We start from the raw sequence: 27,799 nt of genomic DNA on the forward strand, positions 1-27,799 counted from the left end.
TCTTGGAGGCTGTCAAGAAGGTGACTTTCTACACAGGACTTATGAGAAATTGCTTTTTTGGTTCACTCAGTCCGTTTCCTTGAGATGTACTCTTGACAGGGAGACAAGAAGTGGAAGGGTGCCACATACAATTGCAGAACAGGCACTAAAGAAGATGATGTATAAGGTTATAAGGTGTGTGATGATGCTGTGTGTCACATACTTATCGATGGAGCCCACCATGTAGTAAACCATGGGGAACCCACAGACAGCCTCCAGGAACTGTGGGTCAGGCCTGGTGAGACAACAGAACACTAATCAGAAGAGAACCATGGTGCTCTCCCAGAGGCTTGGCTGGTGGGTAAAACCCCACAATTCAGACAAAGATGTGTATTGGGTTTGCATGTCTCATAAAGATTACTTCATTATTCAATGTTTTAAATGTTTTACTGCATCAGGGATGGCATTCACAGCCGTTTTGGCTGTACAGCCTTCTTCGGTGTGTAGGATTTAATAGAATTCAATTCAATAGATATATATTGTCCATATGCACAGATATTGTTATTTTTGATGTCACAGTACCCAACCAGACATATCCGAAAGACACAGTTACTTTTGTAAAACAAACTAAATATGGCTGCTTTGCTTGAGGTAAAATCACAAGGTGAAAGTAAACCGGTACCAGGGGTATGCCATGGGTATGGCATACTGGTAAAACATGAGCCTATCACAATAATTAAAACTGTAGGCTATTACAATATTACTTATCATTACCGCATGCCAGTCGCATGAAAAATGAGCGAATGGACTTGAAAACTACTGGAAAATACACTCCAAAATGATGTGTGTCAAATTTGCTAAGGCAGAGATATGAGTGGCCGAGAACGAGACGTGCGTGGACACATCAATCCTCGTGCGGGGACGTATCAATTCAGGTTACAAGTGTAAGCTTATTTCAAAATCACCGAATGTAATTCCTTACATTTTTACGTGTTTCGTAACAGATGTCTCTTTCCGTTTCTCAAAAAAATATTTCGATGTATTCCCCAAAGGGAGAAAGAGCGAAATGTTTTCATTTCATCAGGACATCCCATTGAGGTCAGGACACCTCTTTTTCCAGGTTGCAAAATATTCCGGTAACTTTCCCCAAATTCGCAGGTTTCCAGAAATCCTGGGAATAAGATTCTGCTTATTCCCTAATTATTTCTGGAATATATTCTGGAAAACCTGGGATATGGGGAAAGGGAATCTTGCAACCCTACCTCTTTTAAATGGGAGACCTGGCCAATGAGGGCAGCTCAATAAAAAGGATAAAAGGATGTTTTGAAACAGTCTTCTTACTGATTATCCAGGAGCAGCACAATGGGGTTCAGCTCTTTCTTTAGTCTGTAGGAAGCTCTAAGCGGGACGATGAAGTTGTACAGTCCATTCCCCGCCGTCTCAGCTGACACAATGATCAGCTTGTTCTTAAAGCTGTAGGCTTTGGCATCCTCAAAGTTGTTATGCTTACAACCCTGTGGGGAAAATAAACCTATATTTGTGTGTTGTTGCTTTTTTAAATTATATATATATATATATGGAGTATATACAGTATATTTAACATAGGCTGTACTTGTGGGCCGATTTCCTGGACACAGATAGCGATTCTCCATTGTGCATGCATTTTTAGATTAGGACTCGGCTTAATCTGTGTCTGGAAACCAGCCTCAACAGTGCAAATGGGGAACATGACTTAAAACTACCTACAGTATATTGATTTAACTGAATAAGTGACTTGCATAATTTACCTTTTCCAGTCTGAGGCAACAGTATGGTACTTTCTCCTTCAATAGATGGCACAGTGTTGGAGAACTACCGATGTAGGGCAGGTTGGGAGGATAGCCTTTCATATAGCTTGAAATAAACACATACACAATTCATATCTTACTGCAGGGGTGGGCAGTAGGATGTGGATCTCCCATTCAAGTGAACGGCCAAACAAATGTCATCATTGTCTCACAATGCCTCATCTACCGCAGGGGTCTCCAATTCCAGTCTTGGAAAGCTACTGGTTATGCAATCTTTTGTTCCAGCCCAACACTAACCTACATGATTCAATCTATGCATGGTCTTCATTCTGGACCACAGGAGGCTGCTGAGAGGAGAACAGCTCATAGTAATAAAAGCTGGAACAGAGCAAATGGAATGGCATCAAACACATTAAAAACCATGTGTTTGATGTATTTGATACCATCCCGCCTTTTCCGCTCCAGTTATTACCACCAGCGAATCCTACCCAATTAAGGTGCCACCAACCTCCTGTGAAAAATAAAATAAAACATACCCCTCAGTTGATAGGTCCTCGTTGGAGGGCATGGTCTCGTCCTCTGATTGGTCGCTATAGAGGTCACCTGTGTGCATAGAGGAAGTGTCTGGCACCTCTAGCACTGGGCCGATGCTGGGCCTCCTGCTGTTACCCTTGATGTCCTCCGGGGGGAGACAGAGAGAGGGCCCACAGCCTGTGTCCTGGAGGTCTATGGCCACAGTGCCTGAACAAGGAAGGATACAAAGAACATACAACGTTTACAACATACTATTTATTGTGGGCATATTTCTGTGTCTTACATGTCAATTCATTTATCATTTTTTTCGAAAATACTATAGTAAAGTAAAAAAAAAAATACTTAAGTAGTATTTTTACTGAAGTACTTTACACCACTGCTTAATATACTTGTCCAATACATCACTTCATACTAGGTAGTATTGGAACTCATATTACTGACCCATGCAGGCGATTACACTGTGTACTGGCAAGCAGGGCCGGCTACCCGTCCTCTCCCTCTGGGTCTTAAAGGTAGTGTTCTCCTCCTTAGTGATGTTGATGTAGAAGCAGCTGTCATTGGGGCTCATTCTAAACTGTGGCCCGGGGTTCAGCAGGATGCTCTTACTGTCCTCCCGGCACACCCCGATCAGACACACGCCATACCTGAGGACAGTGATAGAGATATAGGGTTAGGGTTAGATCACATAGGCTGGAGGTTTAGAGGGCAATACGAAGAGGGAGAGTGACTCATAAATAGGGCTGGTTTTAAATGTGTAGGATCAGTGAACCTTTCAATCTTATTTGTGTGTACGGGATACGTGGACTGTTGGTGAAAAAGTGGGGATTGAGTTTGAGCCCACATGTCTGTTCCCATCCATGGATACAACTGAAATAGCACAGAAAATGGAACCATAGGAACCGGTATCAGAAGAAAATGTGGTCATTTGTCAGTAGTGAGGCTTAATAAGAGAAAGTATGCGACCCTAGACCCTGGGACCATGCTAAGAGGTATTGGTGTTAGCTACTTACTTCTTATGCGCGTGGAAGGAGGTGTAGGTGAAGCTTTTCCCCATATATTCTGAGAAGAAGATGCTGTCCCTCATGGTGATGTTGTAAACCTCATTCCCGGAACACTTGCCATAAGTCCTGTGCCACTCCTCTGGAGACTGCTGCCCCTCCCTGAAGCACACAGAGAAACGTATGGTAACACCTCCTGGGAATACACTATTCATAATGCATTACAAGCATAATTATAACATCTTATGAGCTGCTATATAATGCTGTGTAAAGCACTACGACGGTATTCATATGAAGTGTTACTTTTAGTTGGGTTCAGTCTGGGCTTTCGCTGCAGACAATTAACTAGGTACAATATGAGGGTCTGTAGCATTTCTCCCTTTCACAGACTTGGTGGGTTGAGACTTGGTGGGTTGGTGGGTAGAGACTTGGTGGGTTGGTGGGTAGAGACTTGGTGGGTGGAGACTTGGTGGGTTGGTGGGTAGAGACTTGGTGGGTTGGTGGGTAGAGACTTGGTGGGTTGGTGGGTAGAGACTTGGTGGGTTGAGACTTGGTGGGTTGATGGGTAGAGACTTGGTGGGTTGGTGGGTAGAGACTTGGTGGGTTGAGACTTGGTGGGTTGATGGGTAGAGTCTTGGTGGGTTGGTGGGTAGAGACTTGGTGGGTTGAGACTTGGTGGGTTGATGGGTAGAGACTTGGTGGGTTGGTGGGTAGAGACTTGGTGGGTTGAGACTTGGTGGGTTGATGGGTAGAGACTTGGTGGGTTGGTGGGTAGAGACTTGGTGGGTTGGTGGGTAGAGACTTGGTGGGTTGGTGGGTAGAGACTTGGTGGGTTGAGACTTGGTGGGTTGGTGGGTAGAGTCTTGGTGGGTTGGTGGGTAGAGACTTGGTGGGTTGAGACTTGGTGGGTTGATGGGTAGAGACTTGGTGGGTTGGTGGGTAGAGACTTGGTGGGTTGAGACTTGGTGGGTTGATGGGTAGAGACTTGGTGGGTTGGTGGGTAGAGACTTGGTGGGTTGGTGGGTAGAGACTTGGTGGGTTGGTGGGTAGAGACTTGGTGGGTTGAGACTTGGTGGGTTGGTGGGTAGAGACTTGGTGGGTTGGTGGGTAGAGACTTGGTGGGTTGAGACTTGGTGGGTTGATGGGTAGAGACTTGGTGGGTTGGTGGGTAGAGACTTGGTGGGTTGAGACTTGGTGGGTTGATGGGTAGAGTCTTGGTGGGTTGGTGGGTAGAGACTTGGTGGGTTGAGACTTGGTGGGTTGATGGGTAGAGACTTGGTGGGTTGGTGGGTAGAGACTTGGTGGGTTGAGACTTGGTGGGTTGATGGGTAGAGACTTGGTGGGTTGGTGGGTAGAGACTTGGTGGGTTGAGACTTGGTGGGTTGATGGGTAGAGACTTGGTGGGTTGGTGGGTAGAGACTTGGTGGGTTGAGACTTGGTGGGTTGATGGGTAGAGACTTGGTGGGTTGGTGGGTAGAGACTTGGTGGGTTGATGGGTAGAGACTTGGTGGGTTGGTGGGTAGAGACTTGGTGGGTGGAGACTTGGTGGGTTGATGGGTAGAGACTTGGTGGGTTGGTGGGTAGAGACTTGGTGGGTTGGTGGGTAGAGACTTGGTGGGTGGAGACTTGGTGGGTTGGTGGGTAGAGACTTGGTGGGTGGAGACTTGGTGGGTTGGTGGGTAGAGACTTGGTGGGTGGAGACTTGGTGGGTTGGTGGGTAGAGACTTGGTGGGTTGATGGGTAGAGACTTGGTGGGTTGGTGGGTAGAGACTTGGTGGGTTGGTGGGTAGAGACTTGGTGGGTGGAGACTTGGTGGGTTGGTGGGTAGAGACTTGGTGGGTTGATGGGTAGAGACTTGGTGGGTTGGTGGGTAGAGACTTGGTGGGTGGAGACTTGGTGGGTTGATGGGTAGAGACTTGGTGGGTTGGTGGGTAGAGACTTGGTGGGTTGATGGGTAGAGACTTGGTGGGTTGGTGGGTAGAGACTTGGTGGGTGGAGACTTGGTGGGTTGGTGGGTAGAGACTTGGTGGGTTGATGGGTAGAGACTTGGTGGGTTGGTGGGTAGAGACTTGGTGGGTTGGTGGGTAGAGACTTGGTGGGTGGAGACTTGGTGGGTTGGTGGGTAGAGACTTGGTGGGTTGATGGGTAGAGACTTGGTGGGTTGGTGGGTAGAGACTTGGTGGGTGGAGACTTGGTGGGTTGATGGGTAGAGACTTGGTGGGTTGGTGGGTAGAGACTTGGTGGGTTGATGGGTAGAGACTTGGTGGGTTGGTGGGTAGAGACTTGGTGGGTGGAGACTTGGTGGGTTGGTGGGTGGAGACTTGGTGGGTGGAGACTTGGTGGGTTGGTGGGTAGAGACTTGGTGGGTGGAGACTTGGTGGGTTGGTGGGTAGAGACTTGGTGGTTAGAAATGTGGTGGGTTGATGGGTAGAGACTTGAGGGGTTGGTGGGTGGAGACTTGGTGGGATGGGGGGTAGAGACTTGGTGGGTGGAGACTTGGTGGGTTAATGGGTAGAGACTTAGTGGTAGGTGGGTAGAGAACTGGTGGGTTGATGGGTAGAGAATTGGTGGGTTGGTGGGTAGAGACTTGGTGGGTTGGTGGGTGGAGACTTGGTGGTAGGTGGGTTAGTGGGTAAACACTTAGTGTTAGGGGGTTTGGTGGGTAGAGAATTGGTGGGGTGTTGGGTAGAGACTTAGTGGTAGGTGGGTTGCCTACTGTACTTTGCAGATCCTATGGAGTGTAGACCATTGAAGAGTCGACTAGATATGAGGGTGCAGGGATTGGTGGGTAGAGACTTGGTGGGTGGAGACTTGGTGGGTTGGTGGGTTGGTGGGTGGAGACTTGGTGGGATGGTGGGTAGAGACTTGGTGGGTTGGTGGGTAGAGACTTGGTGGGTTGGTGGGTAGAGACTTGGTGGGTGGAGACTTGGTGGGTTGATGGGTAGAGACTTGGTGGGTTGGTGGGTAGAGACTTGGTGGGTTGATGGGTAGAGAATTGGTGGGTTGGTGGGTAGAGACTTGGTGGGTAGAGACTTGATGGGTTGGTGGGTAGAGACTTGGTGGTAGGTGGGTTAGTGGGTAGACACTTGGTGGGTAGAGACTTGGTGGGTTGGTGGGTAGAGACTTGGTGGGTTAGTGGGTAGACACTTAGTGGTAGGGGGTTTGGTGGGTAGAGAATTGGTGGGGTGTTGGGTAGAGACTTAGTGGTAGGTGGGTAGAAACTTGGGGGTAGGGGGTGGGGTTGGTGGGTAGAGACTTGGTGGGTTGGTGGGTAGAGACTTGGTGGGTTAGTGGGTAGACACTTAGTGGTAGGGGGTTTGGTGGGTAGAGAATTGGTGGGGTGTTGGGTAGAGACTTAGTGGTAGGTGGGTAGAAACTTGGGGGTAGGGGGTGGGGTTGGTGGGTAGAGACTTGGTGGGTTGGTGGGTAGAGACTTAGTGGTAGGTGGGTAGAAACTTGGGGGTAGGGGGTGGGGTTGGTGGGTAGAGACTTGGTGGGTTGGTGGGTAGAGAATTGGTGGGGTGTTGGGTAGAGACTTAGTGGTAGGTGGGTTGCCTACTGTACTTTGCAGATCCTATGGAGTGTAGACCATTGAAGAGTCGACTAGATATGAGGGTGCAGGGATTGGTGGGTAGAGACTTGGTGGGTGGAGACTTGGTGGGTTGGTGGGTTGGTGGGTGGAGACTTGGTGGGATGGTGGGTAGAGACTTGGTGGGTTGGTGGGTAGAGACTTGGTGGGTTGGTGGGTAGAGACTTGGTGGGTGGAGACTTGGTGGGTTGATGGGTAGAGACTTGGTGGGTTGGTGGGTAGAGACTTGGTGGGTTGATGGGTAGAGAATTGGTGGGTTGGTGGGTAGAGACTTGGTGGGTAGAGACTTGATGGGTTGGTGGGTAGAGACTTGGTGGTAGGTGGGTTAGTGGGTAGACACTTGGTGGGTAGAGACTTGGTGGGTTGGTGGGTAGAGACTTGGTGGGTTAGTGGGTAGACACTTAGTGGTAGGGGGTTTGGTGGGTAGAGAATTGGTGGGGTGTTGGGTAGAGACTTAGTAGTAGGTGGGTAGAAACTTGGGGGTAGGGGGTGGGGTTGGTGGGTAGAGACTTGGTGGGTTGGTGGGTAGAGACTTGGTGGGTTAGTGGGTAGACACTTAGTGGTAGGGGGTTTGGTGGGTAGAGAATTGGTGGGGTGTTGGGTAGAGACTTAGTGGTAGGTGGGTAGAAACTTGGGGGTAGGGGGTGGGGTTGGTGGGTAGAGACTTGGTGGGTTGGTGGGTAGAGACTTAGTGGTAGGTGGGTAGAAACTTGGGGGTAGGGGGTGGGGTTGGTGGGTAGAGACTTGGTGGGTTGGTGGGTAGAGACTTAGTGGTAGGTGGGTAGAAACTTGGGGGTAGGGGGTGGGGTTGGTGGGTAGAGACTTGGTGGGTTGGTGGGTAGAGACTTAGTGGTAGGTGGGTTGCCTACTGTACTTTGCAGATCCTATGGAGTGTAGACCATTGAAGAGTCGACTAGATATGAGGGTGCAGGGTGGTTGTGTAACTTACCGGCCCTGTGAAGTGTGGACCAGTAGGGTTATGAGGGAGGAGGTTGCTGGACAGATGCAGTTCAGGGCCAACATGGCATACTTGAATTCCTCCTCACACACTACATGATCTGGGGAAACAGAGAGGAACAAGATTTGATGTCGTTTTAAAAAGAGTCTTACAGAGATGAGACTCCATAACCAGGTTTCCATCCAACCTTTTTATGCAAGTAAAGTACATGTCGGATAAAAAAAAATGTCACGACAGGCCTGATGGAAACAGCAAATTTGTCGATAAATTTATAAAATGGTGACAAAACAAAATACGCTAGACAAGGTGGGATCTTTTTGGTGTCGGTAAAGTTCAATATGCAGGAAATGGTGGTGAAAATGCTTTAATGAGCAAATATTGATATAATAACCGTCATATTGAAGTAAACTTGGAGTCACGCAATGATATGGTGTGTGGTCCTCCCACTACGACTCGGGAAAGCATGCAGTTTACTAGGTGGTGAAAGTATACACGGTGATTGATGTTCCTTTCCAATAAATATTGAGGGTCTTATTCTGGAGACAAGATGATCGATGCTGGGCTGCCTTTTGACAAATAAAAATAACCTTTCGTCTTTAGCTCTTTCGTCCACATTAATCTCATAATGTAGGCTATCCTACCCGCACTGTTTCTGCAAGCTGTTGGCTAGAGCGCACGAGCCAATACCAGAGTGGGCACACTTGCAATACAATGCAACATTTTTGGGGTACAAAACCATCAGTAGAGTTGAATATGCGAGAGAAACCCATTTAACGTTTAGTCTTTATTTGGTGCATGGGAATTTAACCACAAAATACAGTTGAAGTCGTAAGTTTACATACACATTAGCCAAACACATTTAAACTTCGTTTTTCACAATTCCTGACATTTAATCCTAGTAAAAATGTCCTGTCTTAGGTCAGTTAGGATCACCACTTTATTTTAAGAATGTGAAATGTCCGAATAATAGTGGAAAGAATGATTTATTTCAGCTTTTATTTCTTTCATCACATTCCCAGTGGGTCAGAAGTTTACATACACTCAATTAGTATTTGGTAGCATTGCCTTTAAACTGTTTAACTTGGGTCAAATGCTTCGGGTAGCCTTCCACAAGCTTCCCACAATAAATTGGGTGAATTTTGGCCCATTCCCCCTGACAGAGCTGGTGTAACTGAGTCAGGTTTGTAGGCCTCCTTGCTCTCACATGCTTTTTCAGTTCTACCCACACATTTTCTATAGGATTGAGGCCAGGGCTTTGTGATGGCCACTCCAATACCTTGACTTTGTTGTCCTTAAGCCAATTTGCCACAATTTTGGAAGTATGCTTGGGGTCATTGTCGATTTGCAAGACCCATTTGCTACCAAGCTTTAACTTCCTGACTGATGTCTTGAGATGTTGCTTCAATATATCCACATCATTTTCCTACCTCATGATGCCATCTATTTTGTGAAGTGCACCAGTCCCTCCTGCAGCAAAACAACCCCACAACATGATGCTGCCACCCCTGTGCTTCATGGTTGGGATGGTGTTCTTCGGCTTGCAAGCCTCCCCTTTTTCCTCCAAACATAACGATGGTCATTATGGCCAAACAGTTCTATTTTTGTTTCATCAGACCAGAGGACATTTCTACAAAAAGTACGATCTTTGTCCCCATGTGCAGTTGCAAACCGTAGTCTGGCTTTTTTTATGGTGGTTTTGGAGCTTTGGCTTCTTCCTTGCTGAGCGGCCTTTCAGGTTATGTCGATATAGGACTTGTTTTACTGTGGATATAGATACTTTTGTACTTGTTTCCTCCAGCATCTTCACAAGGTCCTTTGCTGTTGTTCTGGGATTGATTTGCACTTTTCGCACCAAAGTACGTTCATCTCTAGGAGACAGAACACGTCTCCTTCCTGAGCGGTATGACGGCTGCATGGTCCCATGGTGTTTATACTTGCATACTATTGTTTGTACAGATGAATGTGGTACCTTCAGGCGTTTGGAAATTGCTCCCAAGTGTGAACCAGACTTGTGGAGGTCTACAATTTTTTTTCTGAGGTCTTGGCTGATTTCTTTTGATTTCCCCATGATGTCAAGCAAAGAGGCACTGAGTTTGAAGGTAGGCCTTGAAATACATCCACAGGTACACCTCCAATTGACTCAAATTATGTCAATTAGACTATCAGAAACTTCTAAAGCCATGACATCATTTTCTGGAATTTTCCAAGCTATTTAAAGGCACAGTCAACTTAGTGTATTAAAACTTCTGACCCACTGGAATTGTGATACAGTGAATTATAAGTGAAATAATCTGTCTGTAAACAATTGTTGGAAAAATTACCTGTGTCACGCACAAAGTAGATGTCCTAACCGACTTGCCAAAACTATAGTTTGTTAACAAGAAATTTGTGGAGTGGTTGAAAAACGAGTTTTAATGACTCCAACCTAAGTGTCTGTAAACTTCAGACTTCAACTGTATATTGTCATGTGCACTACGCCATCACGCACAGGCTTTTATATGTGTCACGGGTGTCGTATGGATTTGACCAAAACGCAGCGGGAGTGTGCATACTCATCTTCTTTTTATTCGGCAGAAAGAAGGAAAACCAAAACAAAACACACGTATACAAAAACAACGACTATAAACAGTCCTGTAAGGCTTACAGCTATACAAGGAACAACTACCCACAAAATCCCATAGAAAAAACACCCCTCTTAAATAGGACCTTCAATTAGAAGCAACTAGGAGCAGCTGCTTCCAATTGAAGGTCAACCCAACAAACACCACATAGAAATAGACATACTAGAACTAACATAGAAATAGACTAACAAGAACTAACATAGAAATAGACTAACAAGAACATAACCCAACAAACCCCGAAACACTCTAAACAAACACCCCTCTTAAATATAAACATAGCCCATCAAACCCCGAAACACTTTAAACAAACACACCCCTGCCACGTCCTGACCAAACTACAATAACAAATAACCCCTTATACTGGTCAGGACGTGACAATATGCAACAGGTCAATTTCATGGAACATCTCTGGTGGGAAAATGAGCATATTGTTTTTATGCAGATTTTAGAATATTCACATGAAAATATTGCCAATTGGATGGAAACCCAGCTATTGAGACTAACCTAAATGCATAGAGGAGGGGTTACCCAGGTATTGGAGCCACAATTCAGAAAGATGTATGCCAAGGTCCCGAAACATCTAAACAAATGTCTCTTAACAAGACATTAGTCTGTCATTACCTGCAAATTTCACATGGAATTTATTCTCTGGCTTCAGAATCTGGACGTAAATGGGGCACTTTGGAGCAAAATCCTTCACAGCCCAAGCTCGCAAAATGGTCTGATGGTCCTTAAAGGTAAACAAGACAAAAATAATACATTAGAGGTTCATTTTTATTTGTTTGAACTGTTTTATGATTGATTGCTTTATGCATTGGTTAAAACACTGGCCACTAGAGGTATGTTTACGGAAGATGAGCAATACAAAGTCCCTCCGTCTACCTTGTATAGGTACTTGTCCTATTATAAGTGATGCTATTGCCGGTATGTACCATAGTATTGTCAACTCACTTTGCAATAAAAATATTTGTATTTTAGCGCCACAATGCTATAGCCAGTCTGATCAGACCATAGCTTCAACTCTACAAAACTGAATTAACTGCTGTATCAGAAATTAGAGGCATGTTTTCTATGACTCACACCCTACAGTCACTTGAAGTAAAGTTCTAATAAACTCTAATAGAACTAATAGAACTCTAATAAAGCTCTAATAAAACTCTAATAGAACTCCAACAGAACTAATAGAACTCTAATAGAGCTCTAATAGAACTAATATAACTCTAATATATCTCTAATAGAAATTGAATAGAACGAATATAACTCTAATAAAACTTGAATAGAAGTAATAGAACTCTAATAGAACTAATAGAACTCTAATAGAACTCTAATAGAACTAAAAGAACTCTAATAGTGTAACGCCCTGGCCATAGAGAGGGGTTTTTGTTCTTTATTTTGGTTAGGCCAGGGTGTTACATTGGGTGGGCGTTCTATGTGCATCTTTCTATGTTGGTTTTTCATTGATTTTGGCCGTGTGGCTTCCAATCAGGCACAGCTGTAGATTGTTGTTGCTGATTGGGAGTCACACATAAGTGCCTGTTTTTCCGTAGGGAGTTTTGTGGGTAATTGTTTCTGTTTAGTGTTTGCACCTGACAGGACTGTTTGGCTGTCGGTTGTCTTGTTTTGTTTTGTTTTGTATAGTGTTCTTTCTGTTATTAAATTCAATGATGAACACTAACTCCGCTGCGCCTTGGTCTACTCTCTCTCCCGACAGCCGTTACAGAATTACCCACCACAAGAAGACCAAGCAGCGGAGTAAGGAGCAGAGCAAGGTTAAGAACCAGGAAAAAAGTTATCTGGAGTCATGGACTTGGGAGGAAATCCTGGATGGGAAAGGACCATGGTCTCAAGCGGGGGATTATCGCCACCCGCAATGGGAAATAGAAGAGTCGAGAGCTGAGAGGCGCTGGTACGAAGAGAGGGAGCGCAACGGATACGGGAGGCAGCCCCAAAAAATGTTTGGGGGGGGCACACGGGGAGATTGGCGGAGTCAGCCGGTAGACCTGAGTCAACTCCCCGTGCTTACAGGAGGCAGCGCAGTACTGGTCAGACACCGTGTTATGTGGTCAAGCGCACGGTGTCCCCAGTGCGCGTTCAAAGCCCGATGCGCTACATACCAGCCCCCCGCAAGTGCCATGCGAGGGCAGGCATCGAGCCAGGACGGGTTGTGCCAGCTCAGCGCATCTGGTCTCCAGTGTGCCTTTTCGGGCCAAGGTATCCTGCACCGGCTCTGCGCACTGTGTCTCCAGGGCGCTGGGAGGGTCCAGTTCGCCCAATACCTGCTCTCCGCCCGTGCCGGGCCAAAGTGGGCATTCAGCCTGGAGTATGGGTAAAGAGCGTAAAGTCTAGAACTCCAGTGTTCCCCCACAGCCCGGTTTATCCTGTGCCTCTTCCTCGGACCAGGCCTCCAGTGGATCTCTCCAGCCTGGTCCGTCCTGTGCCACCTCCCAGGACTAGGCCTCCAGTGGGTCTCCCCATCCTGGTTAAGCCTGTGCCTCCTCCTCGGACCAGGCCTCCAGTGGATCTCTCTAGCCTGGTCCATCCTGTGCCACCTCCCAGGACTAGGCCTCCAGTGGGTCTCCCCATCCTGGTCCGTCCTGTGCCGCCTCCTAGGACTAGGCCTCCAGTGGGTCTCACCAGTCCAGAGCTGCCAGAGCTGCCCGCCAGTCCGGAGCCGCCAGAGCCGCCCGCCAGTCTGGAGCCGCCAGAGCCGCCCGCCAGTCCGGAGCCGCCAGAGCCGCCCGCCAGTCCGGAGCCGCCAGAGCCGCCCGCCAGTCCGGAGCCGCCAGAGCCGCCCGCCAGTCCGGAGCCGCCAGAGCCGCCGCCTGTCCGGAGCCGCCAGAGCCGCCCGCCTGTCCGGAGCCGCCAGAGCCTCCCACCTGTCCGGAGCAGTCAGAGCCGCCGCCGTAAGAAGGCCCACCCGGACCCTCCCCTTCAGAGTCAGGTTTTGCGGTCGGAGTCCACACCTTGGGGGGGGGGGGGGGGGGGGCGGTACTGTAACGCCCTGGTCATAGAGAGGGGGTTTTGTTCTTTATTTTGGTTAGGCCAGGGTGTTACATTGGGTGGGCGTTCTATGTGCATTTTTCTATGTTGGTTTGTTTCATTGATTTTGGCTGGGTGGCTTCCAATCAGGCACAGCTGTAGATTGTTGTTGCTGATTGGGAGTCACACATAAGTGCCTGTTTCTTTCCGTTGGGGTTTTGTGGGTAATTGTTTCTGTTTAGTGTTTGCACCTGACAGGACTGTTTGGCTGTCGGTTTTCTTGTTTTGTATAGTGTTCTTTCTGTTATTAAATTCAATGATGAACACTAACTCCGCTGCGCCTTGGTCTACTCTCTCTCCCGACAGCCGTTACAAATAGAACTAATATAACTCTAATACAACTCTAATAGAACTAATATAACTCTAATAGAACTAATAAAACTCTAAAGGAACTCGAATAGAACTACTAGAACTCGAATAGAACTACTAGAACTCGAATAGAACAAATATAACTAATAGAACTCTAATATAATTAATAGAACTCTAATAGGACTCAAATAGAACTAATAAAACTCTAATAGAACTAACATAACTCTAATAGAACTAATAGAACTCTAATAGAACTAATAGAACTCTAATAGAACTAATACAACTCTAATAGAACCAATAGAACTCTAATAGAACTCGAATATAACTAACAGAACTCTAATATAATTAATATAACTCGAATATAACTAATAGAACTCTAATAGAACTCTAATAGAACTCTAATTCAGCGTTTCTTAAAGTATGGTGGGTAGTGACGTAAATGTATAATTATTTCATTAATTACTGGAATTTATTTGGCCAAGTGCAACTGTGCTCTCTGTTCAGTGCGCTCTCTGCTTAGCAGCGGTCTCTGCTCAGTTTGGCAGCTGCGCAAGTGTGTGTTTCTGCAGTTTTCTTGAAGATCACTCCGCGACCCACACGCTGCAGCGCTGTCGTTCAAGCCACTGACTTGTTATTCCCACTCGCCATCACGAAATGGACACATGCTAGACACAAGTTCTGACTGAGCTCAATCGTCATGAAACGCAAATGGATAATTCTGAAACTAACGGGAACTTCTATGTCCTCAGGGTCAATTTTGGCGATTTTATAAAAAAAATACATGTTTTTATTCTTTATATGTTAAGTTCACACTACAATCACCCCATATTCTTTTCAACACCTCTCTATCAAGTATTTTTAGCTACTTTTCAGATGCATTTTATACCTACATTTCACTGTTTTGCCCTTGTCCCTGACCCAGACTGAGCTTCTACTACGTTTTTCTATGAAAAAACATTAATAAATACACATTATGTAATGTTATCTTCTAGAGAAAGAGTCAATTAAATAAAATCATATCAATATTTATTGTGAGTATGCCCTTTATATTGTTATTTACACAAAATATACCTGTCCTTTGGTAGTGGTGTCATTTCCACCACTGAGGGCAAATTCCTCATTAATAAAGTTTTGTCAAGAGAATGTTAATTTAGTTACCATGGAAACGTATTATGACCCTGAAGCACATGGCTGCAGAGGACAGTTGTTCCAGGTGTGATGTCCAGAAATCTACGTAAATATTGCTTGTGTAGAGAATATTTTTACTGTCAGTCATTTCCAAACAGGCTACAATTTCTTTAATTTGTGGTAGAATTTTGATTTTTTTAATATATTTGATGTATTTAGTGTAAACCATATACTAGCTGTAATACTGGCCAAAGCATGCTAAGCAGTCTGTCATTTTTCTCCAAAAACAGCAGAAGCGTAATTTCCATCACAGTCATTTCTATCAGTCATTTCCATCACAAACTTAACTGTGGTGGAAATGACAGAACGTGGTGGAAATGACAAAAATCCATTATGTTATTACTTTTTACTTAAAAAAAAAAATCTAGGCTTATTTAATCATGTTTTAAATTACTTTAATCTAGAAAATGCTCCAAGTTGTGCACAATTGGAAAACTTAAGTAGTATTTTTCTTTGTTTTTAGAAGATGCTACATAAAAACAGCACAGACATAGAAACAAAATAAAACATTATCCTATACGACAGCGGTCCCCAACTCCCGGGCTGCGGACCGGGACCGGTCCGTGGGTCATTTGGTACCGGGCCGCAGAGAAATAATAAATAACTTACATTATTTTTGTTTTATTTATTATCTGTCTGAACGATGTTTTATTTTGAAAAATGAACGCGGAGCACAGACACCTTTTCTTATACACAGAAATAAGATGGTTATCCCGAGGGAGATCACTGGCCAGAGTGTTTGAATTACGAGAGCCGCTGCAGAGATTTCTCTTAGAAAAAAAGTCACCGCTGGCAGCACAATTCAGTGACGAGGAATGGGTCGCAAAACTCGCTTACTTGTGCGACATATTCAACCTGCTCAATGAACTCAATCGGTCACTTCAGGGGAAAATGACAACTGTCTTCAAGTTGGCAGATAAAGTAGCTGCATTTAAAGCCAAACTGGATTTGTGGGGACGGCGCGTGAACAGAGGTATATTTGACATGTTTCAAACATTCGCGGTGATTTTGGAAGAAACTGAGCCCGAGCCTTCATTGTCCCAGCTGGTGCACGATCCGCTGTCTTTGCTTTTAAAAGAGTTTGAGCGCTACTTCCCAACCACAAAAGACCCACGAACTGCCAAGGAATGGATCCGTGACCCATTTGTCAAAAAACCAGGTGAATCCAGCATGTCTATGCAAGAAGAAGATCAACTGCTGGAGATCGCAAATGACGGCGGTAAAATGGTGTTTCAATACATTTTAATTTCTGAAAGCTTGCTGGGCCAAAGTGCCCAAAGTTGCAGAATCACCCAAATATAGTGATGACTTTTTGTCTCTTTCATACAAACTTTAAGAAATAACGAGGAGCACTCACAATGTGTTTTGTGTGGGTAAGTGCTTAGTAATGAGTCTCTCACTACGAACAAATTAATAAAACGACACATCCTGACCAAACACCCAGGCACAACATGACGTTCTTTCAGAACAGGGCAGAATGCTTCAGGAAACAGTGCTTCGAAAGTGGAAAAGTCAACTAGCAAGGCATTGTTGTAATTTAATAACAGGTGATGATAAGCAGAAATAAGGGAGTACCATCTCTCATAGTAGTAGATGTGAGTTTCTCTTTCAAACAATCCCCTAGCCTTGTAATGTTACACAGCTAATAGCTAACGTTAGCCAAAGCTAGCTAACTAGCTACTGATAATTCAACCCTAAGAAACAGTACAGATGAAGATTAAAAATGATCAGGCCTACTGTACAAATTATTGTTGAAAACAAGTCTAGATTGGAACTTGCTGTTAAAATACAATAATAACTGTTATTCTGAACTGGAATAAACTGATTGAAGCAAGATGCTTTTTGAGGTAAACACTCACACAGTTCTGGGTTGTTCATCCGCTGCAGGAAGCGGTGACTGAGAAAGCAGTAGATGATCTGGTCCAGTTTGGCACCATATACCTATGCAAGTCAGGGTTCTCAAGTACAGAAACAGTGTCAATGCTGAGCATGACCTCAGTGTTGCACTGTTAAAAACTGAGCCCAGAATAGACATGCTTGTTGAAAACTTCAGCCAGCTACACACCTTTCATTAGGACTCTGTGTGTTTTCTGGTCTACATCTGTGTGATGTGATCAATCAGTTAATTACAGTTCAGAATAAAAACATATGTATTTTAACAGCAACAGTTCCAACCTAGACTTTCTATCAACAATAATGTATACAGTATGATTGTCACGTTCGTTGGAATAAATGTCGGACCAAGGCATAGCGAATGTTGAGTTCCACATTATTTATTAGAAAGTGAAACTAAGCAAAGACAAAAACAAATAAACAATAAACTAACAACGAACCGTGACTATAGAGATGCTACATGCACTAACTCAAAACAAACAATATCCCATAACCCACAGGTGGAAAAAATGCTACTTAAGTATGATCCCCAATTAGAGACAACGATAACCAGCTGCCTCTAATTGGGAATCATACAAATCACCAACATAGAAAATAAACCTAGAAACCCACATAGAAAATATAAACTAGAACAACCCCCCAGTCACGCCCTGACCTACTCTACCATAGAAAATAAAAGCTTTCTATGGTCAGGACAAGACAAAGATGTACAGTAGGCCTGAATTGTTTATCTGTACTGTTACTTAGGGTTCCACTATCAACAAGCCGGTGTGTGTGTGTGTGTGTGTGTGTGTGTGTGTGTGTGTGTGTGTGTGTGTGTGTGTGTGTGTGTGTGTGTGTGTGTGTGTGTGTGTGTGTGTGTGTTCTGTCATACATCTGTGTGATGTGATCAATCAGTTTATTCCAGTTCAGAATGAAATCATTTGTTGTATTTAACAGCAACAGTTTCAACCTAGACAGGTATGAGTGTTTTCAATGGGGAAAAATAAACATGAAAATATATTTATGGGTATTTCATTGTTATTTGTTTTTGTCTATATTGCATTTTTTTTGGCATAAAGGCAATGAAGTGTACCGATATTTACGTATAGTTGCATGTTTTCCTAAGCTTGGGTCCCAGGAAAACACAGAATTTCTATTTTGGGTCCCAGGCTGAAAAAGTTTAAGAACCCCTGCTCTAATAGAACTAATAGAACTAATAGAACTAATAGAACTCTAATAGCACTATTAGAACACTATTAGAACTCTATTAGAATGAATAGAACTCTAATAGAACTAATATAACTCTAATAGAACTAACATAACTCTAACAGAACTGTAATACAACTAATATAACTAATATTTCTCTAATAGAACTATTAGAACTCTAATATAACTAATATAACTCTAATATAACTAATAGAGCTCTAATATAACTAATATAACTCTAATATAACTCTAATAGAACTAATAGAACTCTAATAGAACCAATAGAACTCTAATAGAACTAACAGAACTCTAATAGAACTAACAGAACTCTAATAGAACTAATAGAACTCTAATAGAACTAATGTAACTAATAGAACTAACATAACTCTAACAGAACTCTAATAGAACTAATAGAACTCTAATAGAACTAACATAACTCTAATTGAACTAACATAACTCTAATTGAACTAACATAACTCTAATATAACTAATAACTATTATAACTCTAATATAACTAATAGAGCTCTAATATAACTAATATAACTCTAATAGAACTAATATAACTAATAGAACTCTATTATTACTAATAGAACTCTAATCGAACTAATAGAACTAATATAACTAATATTTCTCTAATAGAACTATTAGAACTCTAATAGAACTAATAGAACTCTAATATAACTAATATAACTAATAGAGCTCTAATATAACTAATAGAACTCTAATATAACTAATATAACTAATAGAACTCTAATATAACTAATAGAACTCTAATAGAACTAATAGAACTAATAGAGCTCTAATAGAACTAATAGAACTCTAATAGAACTAATAGAACTCTAATAGAACTAATAGAACTCTAATATAACTCTAATATAACTAACAGAACTCTAATATAACTAATATAACTAATAGAAATCTAATAGAACTAACATGACTCTAATAGAACTAACATAACTCTAATAGACCTAATAGAACTCTAATAGAAATGTAATAAAACTAATATAACTACTATTTCTCTAATAGAACTATTAGAACTCTAATATAACTAATAGAACTCTAATAGAACTAATATAACTAATAGAGCTCTAATAGAACTCTAATAGAACTCATAGAACTCTAATATAACTAATATAACTCTAATAGAACTCTAATAGAACTCTAATAGAACTAACAGAACTCTAATAACTCTAATCGAACTAACATAACTCTAATAGACCTAATAGAACTAATTGAACTCTAATAGAACTGTAATAAAACTAATATAACTAATATTTCTCTAATAGAACTATTAGAACTCTAAAATAACTAATATAACTCTAATATAACTAATAGAGCTCTAATAGAACTAATAGAACTCTAATATAACTAATATAACTAATATAACTCTAATAGAACTAATAGAACTCTAATAGAACTCTAATAAAACTAACAGAACTCTAATAGAACTAACAGAACTCTAATAGAACTAAAAGAACTCTAATAGAGCTCTAATATAACTAATGTAACTTATAGAACTAACATAACTCTAATAGAACTCTAATAGAACTCATAGAACTCTAATAGAACTCTAATAGAACTAATAGAACTCTAATAGAACTAACAGAACTCTAATATAACTAATATTTCTCTAACAGAACTCTAATAGAACTAATAGAACTCTAATTGAACTGACATAACTCTAATTGAACTAACATAACTCTAATTGAACTAATATAACTCTAATATAACTAATATAACTCTAATAGAACTAATAGAACTCTAATAGAACTCTAATAGAACTCTAATAAAACTCTAATAAAACTCTAATAAAACTCTAATAAAACTAACAGAACTCTAATAGAACTAACAGAACTCTAATACATTTACATTCACATTTAAGTCATTTAGCAGACGACTTACAGAGCGACTTACAAATTGGTGCATTCACCTTATGATATCCAGTGGAACCACCACTTTACAATAATGCATCTAAATCTTTTAAGGGGGGGGGGGGGGGGTTTAGAAGGATTACTTTATCCTATCCCAGGTATTCCTTAAAGAGGTGGGGTTTCAGGTGTCTCCGGAAGGTGGTGATTGACTCCGCTGTCCTGGCGTCGTAAGGGAGCTTGTTCCACCATTGGGGTGCCAGAGCAGCGAACAGTTTTGACTGGGCTGAGCGGGAACTGTGCTTCCTCAGAGGTAGGAGGGCCAGCAGGCCAGAGGTGGATGAACGCAGTGCCCTTGTTTGGGTGTAGGGCCTGATCAGAGCCTGAAGGTATGGAGGTGCCGTTCCCCTCACAGCTCCGTAGGCAAGCACCATGGTCTTATAGCGGATGCGAGCTTCAACTGGAAGCCAGAAAGCGGAGGAGCGGGGTGACGTGAGAGAACTTGGGAAGGTTGAACACCAGACGGGCTGCGGCATTCTGGATGAGTTGTAGGGGTTTAATGGCACAGGCAGGGAGCCCAGCCAACAGCGAGTTGCAGTAATCCAGACGGGAGATGACAAGTGCCTGGATTAGGACCTGCGCCGCTTCCTGTGTGAGGCAGGGTCGTACTCTACGAATGTTGTAGAGCATGAACCTACAGGATCGGGTCACCGCCTTGATGTTAGTGGAGAACGACAGGGTGTTGTCCAGGATCACGCCAAGGTTCTTAGCACTCTGGGAGGAGGACACAAGGGAGTTGTCAACCGTGATGGCGAGATCATGGAACGGGCAGTCCTTCCCCGGGAGGAAGAGCAGCTTCGTCTTGCCGAGGTTCAGCTTGAGGTGGTGATCCGTCATCCACACTGATATGTCTGACAGATAATAGAACTAACATAACTCTAATAGAGCTCTAATAGAACTAATGTAACTTATAGAACTAACATAACTCTAATAGAACTCTAATAGAACTCATAGAACTCTAATAGAACTAATAGAACTCTAATAGAACTAACAGAACTCTAATAGAACTAATATAACTAATATTTCTCTAATAGAACTCTAATAGAACTAATAGAACTCTAATTGAACTAACATAACTCTAATTGAACTAACATAACTGTAATTGATCTAATATAACTAATATAACTAATATAACTAATAGAAATCTAATAGAACTAACATAACACTAATAGACCTAATAGAACTAGTAGAACTCTAATAGAACTGTAACAAAACGAATATTTCTCTAATATAACTAATATAACTCTAATATAACTAATATAACTAATAGAGCTCTAATATAACTCTAATATAACTAATTGTCAGGGATTTCGTCGTCGTCAGACGATATGGCGAAATCATCGTTGGAAAAGGAGGACCAATATGCAGCAGAACTGGTTTTGTTCATTTTGAACATTTATTAACTCAAAATGATTACCAAAAACAACAAAACAAACTCACGATATACTGACAGTCTTCTCAGGCTCATACATGCTAGACAAAGAACAATCTCCCACAAATGACAAACACACCCTAATATATGGGACTCTCAATCAAAGGCAAAGAGAAAACACCTGCCTTCAATTGAGAGTCCCAACCCCAATTAATCAACCATAGAAACACACTCACTAGACTCCACATAGAAATACATAAACATAGACCATAAACCAAAAACCCGGAAATACTAAATCAAACGCCCTTTTTCCAAAACACCACCCCGAACCACATAAAACAAATACCCTCTGCCACGTCCTGACCAAACTACAATGACAATTAACCCTTATACTGGCCAGGACGTGACACTAATATAACTAATATAACTAAAAGATCTCTAATACAACTAATAGAACTCTAATAGAACTAATATAACTCTAAAATAACTAATATAACTTTAATTGAACTAATAGAACTCTAATAGAACTAACATTACTCTATTTGAACTAATAGAACTCTGATAAAACTAACAGAACTATAATAGAACTAATGTAACTAATAGAACTAACATAACTCTAGTAGAACTATAATATAACTAATAGAACTCTAATAGAACTAACATAACTCTAATAAAACTAATAGAACTAACATAACTCTAATAGAACTAACATAACTCTAATATAACTAACATAACTCAAATAGAACTAACATAACTCTAATAGAACGAATAGAACTCTAATAGAACTAATAGAACTCTAATAGAACTAATAGAACTCTAATAGAACTAACAGAACTCTAATAGAACTAATAGAACTCTAATATAACTAACATAACTCTAATAGAACTAACATAACTCTAATATAACTAATAGAACTCTAATAGAACTAATAGAACTCTAATAGAACTCTAATAGAACTAATAGAACTCTAATAGAACTAACATAACTCTAATATAACTAACATAACTCTAATATAACTAACATAACTCTAATATAACTAACATAACTCTAATATAACTAACATAACTCTAATAGAACTAATAGAACTATAATAGAACTAACATAACTCTAATAGAACTAACATAACTCTAATATAACTAACATAACTCTAATATAACTAACATAACTCTAATATAACTAACATAACTCTAATATAACTAATAGAACTCTAATAGAACTAACATAACTCTAATATAACTAACATAACTCTAATATAACTAATAGAACTCTAATAGAACTAATAGAACTCTAATAGAACTAACATAACTCTAATAGAACTAACATAACTCTAATATAACTAATAGAACTCTAATATAACTAATAGAACTCTAATATAACTAACAGAACTCTAATATAACTAATATAACTAACATAACTCTAATAGAACTAATAGAACTAATAGAACTCTAATAGAACTAACATAACTCTAATATAACTAACATAACTCAAATAGAACTAACATAACTCTAATAGAACGAATAGAACTCTAATAGAACTAATAGAACTCTAATAGAACTAATAGAACTCTAATAGAACTAACAGAACTCTAATAGAACTAATAGAACTCTAATATAACTAACATAACTCTAATAGAACTAACATAACTCTAATATAACTAATAGAACTCTAATAGAACTAATAGAACTCTAATAGAACTCTAATAGAACTAATAGAACTCTAATAGAACTAACATAACTCTAATATAACTAACATAACTCTAATATAACTAACATAACTCTAATATAACTAACATAACTCTAATATAACTAACATAACTCTAATAGAACTAATAGAACTATAATAGAACTAACATAACTCTAATAGAACTAACATAACTCTAATATAACTAACATAACTCTAATATAACTAACATAACTCTAATATAACTAACATAACTCTAATATAACTAATAGAACTCTAATAGAACTAACATAACTCTAATATAACTAACATAACTCTAATATAACTAATAGAACTCTAATAGAACTAATAGAACTCTAATAGAACTAACATAACTCTAATAGAACTAACATAACTCTAATATAACTAATAGAACTCTAATATAACTAATAGAACTCTAATATAACTAACAGAACTCTAATATAACTAATATAACTAACATAACTCTAATAGAACTAATAGAACTAATAGAACTCTAATAGAACTAACATAACTCTAATAGAACTAACATAACTCTAATAGAACTAACATAACTCTAATAGAACTAATAGAACTAACATAACTCTAATATAACTAACATAACTCTAATAGAACTAACATAACTCTAATAGAACTAATAGAACTAACATAACTCTAATATAACTAACATAACTCTAATATAACTAATATAACTAATAGAACTAATAGAACTAATAGAACTAACATAACTCTAATAGAACTAACATAACTCTAATATAACTAATAGAACTCTAATAGAACTAACATAACTCTAATATAACTAATAGAACTCTAATAGAACTAATAGAACTCTAATAGAACTAACATAACTCTAATAGAACTAACATAACTCTAATAGAACTAATAGAACTCTAATATAACTAACATAACTCTAATATAACTAACATAACTCTAATAGAACTAACATAACTCTAATAGAACTAACAGAACTCTAATAGAACTAATAGAACTAATAGAACTCTAATAGAACTAACATAACTCTAATAGAACTAATAGAACTAATAGAACTCTAATAGAACTAACATAACTCTAATAGAACTAACATAACTCTAATAGAACTAACATAACTCTAATAGAACTAACAACACAACTAATAGAACTCTAATAGAACTAACTTAACTAATAGAACTCTAATAGAACTAACATAACTCTAATAGAACTAACATAACTCTAATAGAACTAACAGAACTCTAATAGAACTAACAGAACTCTAATAGAACTAACAGAACTCTAATAGAACTCTAACAGAACTCTAACAGAACTCTAATAGGACTGTAATAGAACTCTAACGGAACTCTAATAGAACTCTGCCAGAGAGAACAACAAACAAACAGACAGACAGATGGAGGTCTACTGGTGTGGGTGATTCAGTGGAGGCTGCTGAGGGGAGGACGGCTCATAATAACGGCCAGAACGGAGCAAATGGAATGGCATCAAACACCTTGACACCATGTGTTTGATATATTTGATACCATTCTACTGATTCCACTAAAGTCATTACCACGAGCCCATCCTCCCCAATTAAGGTTCCACTAACGTCCTGTGGGGTGAACAGAAGAGGAAACAGCTGTACCTTTAATTATCATAGATGGACAAAAAAATAGGAAATAGGCCTATTCATCTAATAATATGACTGGCTAAAATGCCTTTGTATTGGCAAGTTAATGAATATTAATTTAGTCTCAATCTAACAAAGAAATGGACAGGCCATAGGTCCGTTCAGCCAAATGCCTGGTAGGCTGGACCCTCTTTAGGCCAGTGGGCTGGTTTCTTGGTCCCAGTCTGCCCCTGATTTAACACTTTGTGTAGTGGTAATATTAGCAATGTACGTACTGCGGCGGTGCGGTCCACCTCACAGCGACTGCTTAGGATGAAACAAGCCTCTGCATTGTCCAGTCTGGAAAAGAAGGACAACATTCAATACTGAGTGGGTACATCTCAATACTCTACAGTGGCTTCCTCTCCTTATCTCCTCTTCAACTGAATAGCTACCCACATTGATCTGAAAACAGAAGAGGTGGATGCCTATTTCCTATCCAGTATTGGCTTTCACCAGTCCAGCTCTTCCACATAAGTGCAGTTGAAGGAAAGGTGACTAAAGACCAAAAGAGAGGAAACTGTTTTAGCGGATTGAGACGCAGCCCTTGGTGTTGGTGACTCACTTGGCTCGTATGAGGTCCTGGTCCTTGAGGGCCGATCCCTGGAGGTAGATGACCCGCTGGGACCACAGGGGGATCTGGAGGACCCGGCGCACCTGGGGATCCATCTCTGTTGGACACAGGATGATGACATAGTAGTCCTGGATAGACAGGAAGACAGAGGAACAGCCTGGGACGTGTTCATTCGGCACCAAATGGAGCAAAATGGACAGAAACAGCAAGGGACTACCCTGGCTTGTCCAATAAGAAATGCAAAATTATGTTGCAAAGTGTTTTAAAACCTTTCTTGTGTTCCCCAAATGAACAAGATCCAAGCAAACACACACACACACACACACACCCACACACACACACACACACACACACACACACACACACAAACACACATGTACACACACACACACACACACACACACACACACACACACACACACACACACACACACACACACACACACACACACACACCCATGTACACACACACACACACACACACACACACACACACACACACACACACACACACACACACACACACACACTAACCCAATCACCCACCCATGTACACACACACACCTGCAGCCCGGGGTGGGCGTAGACCTCGTTGAGGAAGTCCATCAGGAGGTCTATCTTGAGGGAGCTGACACACAGCACCACATGTTTCTCTGTCTGGGCACGGTGACGGCTGTAGTTCCCCCCCGACTTCTGTCTCTCCATCCACAGGTAGGCCAGCTGCTCAAACTGACCAATAACGCCCAGCAGAGGAACACATTACCAATACTGCTAATGCTGCACAAAACCATTCTCAAATCAATCAGAGGCTTTAATATATGACTAAATGCATACAGTTCACCCAATCCAACACATTTATGACTGTTGATCTTTTATCACTGTGTTCTTACATCCTGGTCCTATAGAGCTATGGTGTGTGCATTTTCCCCATCCCAACACTAACACACCTGATTCAGATGATCAACTAATCATCAAGCCCTGATTAGTTGAGTCAGGTGTGTTAGTACTGCTAGCTGGGACAGAGCTGTGGGTCTCCAGGACTAGTTCTAGAAAAACGCTGCTTCAACAGAACACTGAAAATTGGTCCATACAAAAGGCTATGGTAAATGTCAGCTATTGTCTTCCGTAAGGCAATCTGTTTACAGGGAGAATGGCAAAACAGCAGCAGAATGGATACTGTTGGTCTACCAATACCATGGATCAGCAGAATGGATACTGTTGGCCTACCAATACCATGGATCAGCAGAATGGATACTGTTGGCCTACCAATACCATGGATCAGCAGAATGGATACTGTTGGCCTACCAATACCATGGATCAGCAGAAGGGATACTGTTGGCCTACCAATACCATGGATCAGCAGAAGGGATACTGTTGGCCTACCAATACCATGGATCAGCAGAATGGATACTGTTGGCCTACCAATACCATGGATCAGCAGAAGGGATACTGTTGGCCTACCAATATCATGGATCAGCAGAAGGGATACTGTTGGCTTACCAAGACCATGGGTAAGCAGAATGGATACTGTTGGCCTACCAAGACCATGGGTAAGCATAATGGATACTGTTGGCCTACCAAGACCATGGATCAGCAGAATGGATACTGTTGGCCTACCAATACCATGGATCAGCAGAAGGGATACTGTTGGCCTACCAATACCATGGATCAGCAGAATGGATACTGTTGGCCTACCAATACCATGGATCAGCAGAATGGATACTGTTGGTCTACCAATACCATGGATCAGCAGAATGGATACTGTTGGTCTACCAATACCATGGATCAGCAGAATGGATACTGTTGGCCTACCAATATCATGGATCAGCAGAATGGATACTGTTGGTCTACCAATACCATGGATCAGCAGAATGGATACTGTTGGTCTACCAATACCATGGATCAGCAGAATGGATACTGTTGGTCTACCAATACCATGGATCAGCAGAATGGATACTGTTGGTCTACCAAGACCATGGATCAGCAGAATGGATACTGTTGGCCTACCAATACCATGGATCAGCAGAATGGATACTGTTGGCCTACCAAGACCATGGATCAGCAGAATGGATACTATTGGCCTACCAATACCATGGATCAGCAGAATGGATACTGTTGGTCTACCAATACCATGGATCAGCAGAATGGATACTGTTGGCCTACCAATACCATGGATCAGCAGAATGGATACTGTTGGCCTACCAAGACCATGGATCAGCAGAATGGATACTATTGGCCTACCAATACCATGGATCAGCAGAAGGGATACTGTTGGCCTACCAATACCATGGATCAGCAGAATGGATACTGTTGGTCTACCAATACCATGGATCAGCAGAATGGATACTGTTGGTCTACCAATACCATGGATCAGCAGAATGGATACTGTTGGCCTACCAATACCATGGATCAGCAGAATGGATACTATTGGCCTACCAATACCATGGGTCTACAACACCTCTAACAATATTATACTTGTCTAGTTCAGCTGATTCCCTACTCACAAAA

At 41.5% G+C, this 27,799-nt stretch overlaps 1 protein-coding gene across 1 annotated transcript in view; it reads right to left on the bottom strand.

Moving 5' to 3' along the window:
* LOC106598568 (potassium channel subfamily T member 2) overlaps window positions 1-27,799 on the bottom strand; it is a 64,237-nt gene that overhangs the window by 27,054 nt on the left and 9,384 nt on the right. Inside the window, exons 11-21 of the mRNA XM_014189602.3 lie at window positions 25,856-26,020; window positions 25,283-25,419; window positions 24,954-25,017; window positions 11,088-11,196; window positions 7,837-7,945; window positions 3,311-3,460; window positions 2,742-2,944; window positions 2,303-2,507; window positions 1,767-1,872; window positions 1,321-1,493; window positions 203-274 (exon numbers count right to left, since the gene is read on the bottom strand). Coding sequence (XP_014045077.1) covers window positions 203-274; window positions 1,321-1,493; window positions 1,767-1,872; window positions 2,303-2,507; window positions 2,742-2,944; window positions 3,311-3,460; window positions 7,837-7,945; window positions 11,088-11,196; window positions 24,954-25,017; window positions 25,283-25,419; window positions 25,856-26,020 — 1,493 coding nt within the window. The remainder of the gene's footprint in view (window positions 1-202; window positions 275-1,320; window positions 1,494-1,766; window positions 1,873-2,302; window positions 2,508-2,741; window positions 2,945-3,310; window positions 3,461-7,836; window positions 7,946-11,087; window positions 11,197-24,953; window positions 25,018-25,282; window positions 25,420-25,855; window positions 26,021-27,799) is intronic.

The sequence above is a fragment of the Salmo salar genome, chromosome 03 (genome assembly GCF_965601325.2).
Source record: "Salmo salar chromosome 03, fSalSal1, whole genome shotgun sequence".
Taxonomy (NCBI): Eukaryota; Metazoa; Chordata; class Actinopteri; order Salmoniformes; family Salmonidae; genus Salmo; species Salmo salar.